General features: G+C 38.4%; 1 protein-coding gene across 2 annotated transcripts in view; it reads left to right on the forward strand.

Moving 5' to 3' along the window:
• Positions 1–238: 238 nt before the first annotated feature.
• ZRANB1 (zinc finger RANBP2-type containing 1) overlaps positions 239–8,926 on the forward strand; it is a 62,418-nt gene continuing 53,730 nt past the window's right edge. For both annotated transcript variants that reach the window (XM_019502968.1, XM_019502969.1), the window contains exons 1-2: positions 239–355; positions 1,136–1,985. In XM_019502968.1, coding sequence (XP_019358513.1) covers positions 1,172–1,985 — 814 coding nt within the window. In that variant the 5' untranslated portion in view covers positions 239–355; positions 1,136–1,171. The remainder of the gene's footprint in view (positions 356–1,135; positions 1,986–8,926) is intronic.

Here is an 8,926-nt window from a genome sequence, read left to right on the forward strand (position 1 = left end):
TTGTGTCAGTTCAAATTGTGTGAATTTTAGTTCTGCTATTTGAGCTGATTCTAATGAAAGTTGAATTACTTCATGCTTGTATATTTCTTAAATTGATCAGTGTCAGACTTACTTGGATAATTTCACTCACCAGGCTGTGCCAGTGTTTAAACATGCAGGCTGGGGTAAGAATGGGAGTGGCATACAGAGTGCTGCTTTTCAAGTTGCTCAAGTCCAGTGTGAAGCTTTAATTAAACATTTCTTGTCTTGTTTACAGAGATACTTGTTCGCAGTCTCATCCGTCACATTTAGCAGTCTGATGAGGACAAGGTCTGAGCCAGCATGAAGACAGAATCTCTTCTTCATTAGAGAAAAGGTAAGGGTCTGACTCTTATTGTATTATTTTGGGTTTTTTTTGTTTACTGCAGTAGGACTGAAATCTGGATTGTAATATGGTTGATATATTAGCCTGTAGCTTGTTCTTAGCTTTCTCTTTGGAATAATGTTGAACAAATACAAATAGATCAGGTTAAATATATTGTGTGACCACCACTTCAGAAAAATTACTGCCTGATCTAATAAACTTACCCCAATTTTGTTTTTACGATTGAACGTATATGACCTTTAAGACGGGGATTTTTCATAGTTTAAATGTTATTTTTCTATATTGTGTTCATATTAATTATATTTCTAATTTATTTTTAATGTTCATGACCAGTTTTCCTACTTTTCCCCTCTCCATCCACTATCTGTTAGCCCAGTGTGTTCTTTTCACTGTGGAAGAGCAGGCTAGTAAGGATATATAATTTCTGCATCATACACTTGTTCTTTGAAATCTGTTTATGAATCTTAAATTCTATATATAGACTCAAAATCAGGAATGTGGTCCCATTTTTATTTTATTTTGTGACGTTCCAGACCCTTCAGTAAAAATGCAGAATGTGAGGTTTCTTGATCTTTTTATTGTAATGTTAACATTAATTTAAGCTATCTGCAGTCTCCTGAAGGCCCAGTAATCAGAAAAATTTTTTTTTGGTACTTGGACTAATGCATATCAAGTTGAGTTAAATGTAATAAAGTAGTCTTAAAATAAGAAATCTCTTTTCAGAATTTGGGTGGTATACACTCACGTTTTAATAATTCTACCTGTTTATAGCTTTCTGTCTGACAAAATCACTTCAAGAAGTGCACAATGACAGAACGTGGAATTAAATGGGCTTGTGAGTATTGTACGTATGAAAATTGGCCGTCTGCAATCAAGTGTACCATGTGTCGTGCTCAGAGACCTAGTGGAACAATTATCACAGAAGATCCATTCAAGAGTGGTTCAAGTGATATTGGCAGAGACTGGGATCCTACGAGCATTGAAGGAGGAAGCAGCCCTTTGATATGTCCAGACTCTAGTGCAAGACCAAGGGTTAAATCATCGTATAGTATGGAAAGTGCAAATAAATGGTCTTGTCACATGTGCACGTACTTGAACTGGCCCAGGGCGATCAGGTGCACTCAGTGCTTATCTCAGCGCAGGACCAGGAGTCCTACAGAGTCCCCTCAATCTTCAGGTTCTGGATCAAGACCAGTCCCCTTATCTGTTGATCCTTGTGAGGAATATAACGATAGAAATAAACTGAACACGAGGGCACAACATTGGACTTGTTCTGTTTGTACATATGAAAACTGGGCAAAGGCCAGAAAGTGTGTTGTATGTGATCATCCCAGACCTAACAACATAGAAGCAATAGAACTGGCAGAGACAGAAGAGGCTTCTTCAATCATAAATGAGCAAGACAGAGCTCGATGGAGGGGAAGCTGCAGTAGTGGTAACAGCCAAAGAAGATCTCCTCCTACAACCAAACGTGAATCTGAGGTAAAAATGGACTTCCAAAGAATTGAATTGGCTGGAGCGGTTGGCAGCAAGGAGGAACTTGAAGTTGACTTCAAAAAATTAAAACAAATAAAAAACAGAATGAAAAAGACTGATTGGCTGTTTCTAAATGCTTGTGTGGGTAAGTTGTCTTGCCCTCCCTCTTTTTTTGTTTTTTATTGTTACAGTATGTAGTTAATGTGCGTGCATGAATTTAAGTATGAACTCAATGGTCACAGTAGAAGTAAAGTGCTGTAACTTCACGTGTCACTTTTTTAAAGTTCACCCTTGCTGTTCCTGAAATTAGCAGTGTATAATGGTGAGTGAGGAAGCAGCTGAGAACTGAACATGATTTCGTCATTTTTAAGAGGCATTTCATATAGCAACTGTGTGAGAGATCTTTTGACCTTTTGTGGGAGCTGATAACAGAACAGTTGTAGAATCTCGTTACATAGTGGTGGATTTTTAAACTTTTTAAGCCTGGGGCATCAAATTTACGGTTTGGGGGTGGTTAACATTACCACTATGTGTGCCGCCCCCTCCACCACTGTGCCAACTCATTGAATTCATGTTGCTGCTACTACTAAAATTAATTGCTGCGGGAAGGCTGGGCAAGTGGTGGCCATGCTAATCCTTAGGTTCCAGAGGGGTGCTGATCTCTGCACTACCTGTACATTTAAAATGTGCTCTTTTGTTTGCTGTGACACGATGTGTAGTAAAACCCCCAAGCTATTTGTAAACACTGTGGAGCTTATGTGACCACAAGATGCACAGTTGGATGTTAAAAATAACACGCAAATATGTATCTCCAAGAACCTACATGTGTAATTCTGACCTTGGAAATGACTGCTGATGAATATTATGCTGTAAATACAGGCTTCTGATAACCAGTTGATTTTTTTTTTTAGAAATTTGAACACCCCTTTTCTTTTGTTTTAGTGTTTTCTTAAGGAAATTCTGGGTAATGATCTCAATGCTGTTAAGAGAACAAAGGAATGGAAGAGTGGAGTTTTCTCTAGTTACTGGTCTTGTAAGAGAATTTTTGTGTTGTAACTTCCATATGTAGAAATGTTGAGCCTTATGCATACAGTCAGGTTTAATAATCAGCATCTAGGATGACTTCTATGGTGGTTTATTCCTTTTAATATATTCCATTTTATCAGTGTCTCTCTCACGCTGTTTCTTTATTTTGGGTAGTAACCTTGGCTACTCTTGTGCAGAAATTGATTTGTGAAACAGCAATGTTGAAGCTATTTGTGTGGAAGTAGGTTTTTGTGCTATGTATTTTAGGCTTGCTTTCAGTGAGCAAGAGAGCACTTTCCCTTTCTTTTGGGTAGAGGGTTAACCTTTATTGGCTGCTTTTTGGAGGTAGCAGATTTTCTTTCAGACTTCAGGTGACTGATTATTAAAATTTTATAGAGTGTCTGATTATTTTTTTACCGCCCCCCCCCCTTTTCTTTCCTCTTCAAATGAAATGAGTGAATGATTATTTGTATATGGCATGTAGGAAGTTTTATGTTGGTTTTTTTGGTGCATTACTGATGTCCATTTTACCTCTAGCAATCTTACTAGATGTTTTTGAAATAGGATTCCCTCCACCCCCTTCCCTGGTGATGTTTGTAAGATGGAGAAGATTTTATGTGGGCTGCTTTGGTTGTGGCAGTTCTGGAAAATTAAACTTAGCAATTCATGAAATACTTGCAGTATTTGTTATAGCGCCATGAAAACAACAATTATAGAATGCCAAGGGCGTATAGACAATGGCATGAGGCAGTGGCAGTTTCTTTACTGCTTCACTTAAAGTTAAATGAACTTTGAAGTTTTATTGTCACCATAAGGTTGGTTTGTCTCAGATATATCTAAGTTTACTTGAAGCTTTACAAAGTTTAGGGTAATCCATAATGCCAGTTGTGAGGAGCATATGCTGAACTTTTTCAGGTCTCGAGATGGAAGATTTCATGGATTTTTTTTCCCCCCCTCTGTGATACTTCTGTAAAAGGCAATAATACCTTTTTATATGGAGGCAAGTATACTGTTAATAATACTTGCAACTTAACATTTTTCATTTTTTTAAATGTTTTGGGTTGGTTTGTTTGGATATTAGATACTAATACACAGTGCAACCTTCTCATTACAAATGAAAATGATTGCTGACAATGTTCTTCTATCTAGTTTCTGCCGTAAGTCATTTTTAAGTTCAGAATTGGTTTATGAAAAATTCTGGGTGTCACAATAAATGAAGGGTTTATCTATATTAGAGGCATTTAATCTCAAATCAACTTAAAGTCAACAAGCTAAGCTTGTGCAAACCCCTAACATAATACTGTACAGTAAATCCGTTTAACCTTTATTTAAGCTGTTTAGGTTGCAGAGATAAGTTACCAAGTTAAGCTAAACTAACTGGAGGTGGTCATACTAGTTTAAGCATATCTACAACATGTGCCAGTTGAGTTGTATTAATTAAATAGGTATACCTTAATAACATACATCATGCCTTAGCCCAGTGGCTCTCAAGTTTTTAGACTCAAGGTACCCCTTGGAAAATACCAGCTCTTAGCTTTCACTCTTTTTGACTCTGGAAACATAACAGAGCAGTTTTTTCTGTTGTAGAAAACTCAGAAAGACCACATACTTTTTACACTATGAATTCCTATTTAAAATCTCTGGATTTGTATGCAAACATCTACATGTGATTCACCTACCAGTACTTATTTTTCACAGCCCATGGCACCCTTTAAAGGATCCTCACTGAAAATAATTGCTGTAACCAAAGTTAAAAAAAAATGGAACAACAGATAAGAAATAAAAATGAATGGTCATAAGGGTGAAAGGAGGAAGAAGTTGCCTTTTCTTTGTTTGTTTTGTGACTTTATCCTTTGCACTAACAGTGCTGTGTATCCTGATAGTCTTGAAGAGTGAAGTAATGATCCTGGTTTTTTCAATGGGGAAATTTTAGGCACACAAGTTGTCACTTGAGAAGAAGACCCAGTTCTTTTAGTTCTGTTGCCATTCTAACTGCTGGCTCATATTGCATCCCCAGTGAATTCAGAATTACAGTGAAAACCTTTTTATTTCTGAACTTGGCAGGGAGGGTGTGTTTAAGTTTATACAAGGGTGTCATTTATGGGCTGAGATCTTAATTTTTTTAAATGTCTATATAAATATATAGATAGATAGTTTCGATATCTTGCATCATCTATCTTAAGAAGAGTCAGCAGTTGAGCTCTTGGTTGATATTGTACTACATTTATGATTATAACTTATGATTTATAATAACTTTGAGTAGTCATAGTTGCATTGCAAACAATGTTTACTTGACAAAAATGTTATGCTACTGCATTCATCTAGAACTACTGATGTATTTATTCTTTTAAAGCTACTACTGGGATTATTTTAACATATGCTCTTTATACTGAGTGACAGAAATGTTTTATTTTGTTCAATGAAGTTCTTACTGAGGGGGCATACTACTTGCTTTGTTCTGCAATAACAAAATGTGAGAGCACCACCTATTTTTTTTCTTAAAATGAAGAAGTAAGTGTTACTTATTTTGAAGCATACAAAAGAACACATTTAACTAAAATCTCAGTACATCTTTAAAACTATGACTCCTCACCTCGGCACGAATTTGGCGTAAACTGTCCTTACACTTTGTAAAAAAAGAAAGGCATTATGACAGGATCATAATGCTATAACAGCAAACTGCTTTTCATTGCGTTTGCTGATCCAGTTTCTTTTAAAGAAGCAAAATGAGAGGTCAAGAATGTACCTTGTATTCAAACAGAGACTGTTGCAGATGTTCTCTTCCTGCTTACATCTTCCCTTTCCTCGCCTGCACCAAAATGCTCTAATGGAATAATTTTCTAAAGCTGCTAAGGCTACCATGTCAAAGGACTTCAGTCTCAGAATGACACTCATCTTCTACCAGAAAATCTTTTGTTTGTTTTTTTAGTATCTTTTTTGTTTGTTCTTTCACTTAGTGACATAATGGGCTCTTCTTTTAAAATAATATTTTCCATGCCACCTACGTGGGGAAACACTGATGGGTTGTCACATTGCAAGTAGATGTGGCCAGATTTCCCATCTGGATATTGGTTCAGTTGTACATAATCTTGTAGGTGATCTATAAGCTTAATGAGATTCTGAGACTGCACTAGTTAAATGCATTCTTTATAGCCACTTGTTTTCAGTATTTTATTAATGGATCAAATTTAGAATATTTTTAAAATACTGGTATTGTGTAGTGTTACTCTTAAGTCAAAAATGGAAGTTTGACTTGTTTGGATTTTGTTGTCTGTTTCTATAAGTATGGTTGTTGCTTACTAGTTCTTATCTGTGATCAGATTCTTTTTACAATTGATATACTGTATTTATTTGAATCTAAGACCAGGTTTTTTCCTCCAGTCAACAAAGGGTGTGTGTGCGCGTCTGTGTGTGTGTTGGGGAGGGGAGCTCCTTGGCTTAAATTTGCATACAAAGTGGAGGAGGGGAAGGGGGCAAATGGCTGCTGCAGTTCTGACTCCTGCCCTCAGCTTGGGTCCGGATTGGAGTCAGACCCATAGCAGCCTTCTCCCTTCTCCACGCAACTCCTGTAGGGCCAGGTTACCCTGCCGCCTCCCCTGCGTGGCCAGATGGGGCCCTGCTGTGTGGGCCCTGGACTCTGGATCCGAAACACTGGGATCTGCCCTTCTGGCCCTCTAGGGAAAAAAGGTTAAGCACCGCTGCTCCAGTTGTTTTAGCTGGTGTGGGAGTTTAAGGCACAAGCAACTCAAGTGCACTTTGCAAGCACGTCTAAGCTATTTGGATTAATGTGTAATAAATCTTGTTTTTCAGTACATCCTTAAAAGGACAACTGGTTCATTCCTCATGTGCCTGCATATGTCTCTGGTTAGTTTTTGCTTTGTCCACAAGTATATGATGACAGTTTACAGATTTCCTTCTTCCCTCTCTCCCTCTGGTTTTTAGAGTGGTGTTTGTTATAAAACTTACATGCTTTCATTTTAAAAAATTGCTGCAAACACGCCTCTTTCAAGGTGCTGTGAGAAATAATGAGGAAGAGATCCTGCTGTTGGGTTAGGTGCCTTTTTTCTTTTCTTTTTTTTTAATTTTGAGAAGCATAATGAACCTAGTTGTAGTTATCTGGAGCAGCAGATTGTTTTGTCTTGAAAGAAGTGGTATGTTTAAGCAGTGTGGGAGAAATGTATTTTTGTACTTGGTTGCTCTGAAACCAGACTGTATACAAAAGAGGTCTTTCTTTACCTTATATAGCACTGTTGCATATCTCTTGGAATAGGTTAGAATTGTGTAGTACCTTGCCAGTCCATTCTGATGAGGAGCTGTAATAGGAATATCTTAAATTCTGATTTTTATCTTTTATTTTTGTGCCTAATGGTATTTGTTTTAAGGAATTTAAGATTTTTTTTTTAAATCTCCTGATACTTTTCAGCTTGCAGGCCTAATCATGCCTCATTTGTAAACCTGTTTCTGTCTTCCCTGCAAGACCCTGTGCAGAAAAATACATCTTCCTTCAGAGATGTGCTTCTTGTTTTTGATGTAATGTACATGCCCCAGAACATGCACCTAACATTGGTCCTAAGGACTTTTTTTGTTTGAAAACAGAAGATGGTGCAACTGTTATGAGAGAAGTTTATCTAGGGGAGTGTTTACTTCATGTTTTCAGATCAAAGACAAAGGTGTCTTTTTGAAGTGTATCTTTCAAATGAAAGTTATTGAGTCAAAAATAGGGGTAGTCAGTGTAATATTTAATGGTTTGCAAATACAAGGGACAGCTAGATTATCTAATAGTCCTTTCTGTCCTTATTTATCACGGCTTTAGTACCTAGTCACTAATAGCCAGAGCTAGTTAACCAACTTTTCCTATTTTGACACCAGGTGATTATTTTTTTTTTGGCTGAATTTAACTAATTTATTTTTTGAAAATCCTAGTTAAAATGGTTCAACCACTTTCAAGAATTTAACTAGGTTTTTAGATTTTTCTCAAAGAAGGCTTCACTCCCTTTCAGAGCATGGGCTTGGAATTTGGGGGGATGGACTTTGCCTCATTAATGTATCTTCTCTTCCTGTGCAAATTTGTCCAAATTTGGGAAAAAAATTTAAAAAGGGCCTTTGCAAAATCAGATTGCACATCCCTGATCTCCCAGGGTCAACCTCCCCTGCCCCTCACTGCAAGGTAGTGCATGGGGAGCATCTGCCTGTGTGGTATGTGATGCTGCAGATGGGTCTGCAGCATGACACCACGTGTCCGTGCTCATTTGAACATGGCCTCTGAGTGCCACTTTGATCCCTTTCCCTTGCCTGACCTGCTATTTTGTTCTCCGATTCCTGTTCTGTGCACACATGCAGGGGTAAGTATTTCCTGTGGGACAAATAGTGGCACATATTTGTGCTGCTGATGTTTGTCCCCAGGCATGCCCCTGCACACATGCCCTTGCACACAGCAAATTGACCCGGTTGGGGAAGAGGAAGATAGGACCAACCTTACCTGGGGTCCTGTGGGCTTAAGTCTTGCCTCTGACTGGCTAGGCTCTGTTTCTGGTGGCACATGCTGCTGCTGATGTGCTGCACCTCTCTTTTTTTTTAAGTGAGTTTGTTTTTTGTTTTGCTTTGGTTTTGTTTTGTTTTGACTTCTTTTAACATGGGGAGCTCCTGGTGTCAAAAAAAACCCAAACAAAACTTGCTGTGCTGCAAATTAGCAGAGCAGCAAACTGGTGCACATGCGCTGCATGTGGTTTGTGGCGCTGCAGACTACACGTGTGCACTCATCTGGGCATGCCAACACACTGTCCTTGCCACTTGTGGCATGCATGCTGCAGATTGGCTGCCCTTGTACCTGATGCCATAGCATCTAAGGGGAGGAAGCTGTCCTGTTCAGATGCAGAAAGGACGAGACCCAGACATCCACACCAGAAAATAGTGGTGAATAGATGAAGAGTGGGATTGGGTGGTGGGTGGGAAGAGACTGGGACTCAGTGAGAGCATCCTGAAAAGTGATGCTAGGATTTGCTGAGAAAAGAGATTAGAAAGAGTCTGAGTAGAGAGTGTAACTGCAACAAGGGGCCCAGA

The sequence above is a fragment of the Gavialis gangeticus genome, unplaced genomic scaffold (assembly GCF_001723915.1).
Source record: "Gavialis gangeticus isolate Ggan-Ray unplaced genomic scaffold, GavGan_comp1, whole genome shotgun sequence".
Taxonomy (NCBI): Eukaryota; Metazoa; Chordata; order Crocodylia; family Gavialidae; genus Gavialis; species Gavialis gangeticus.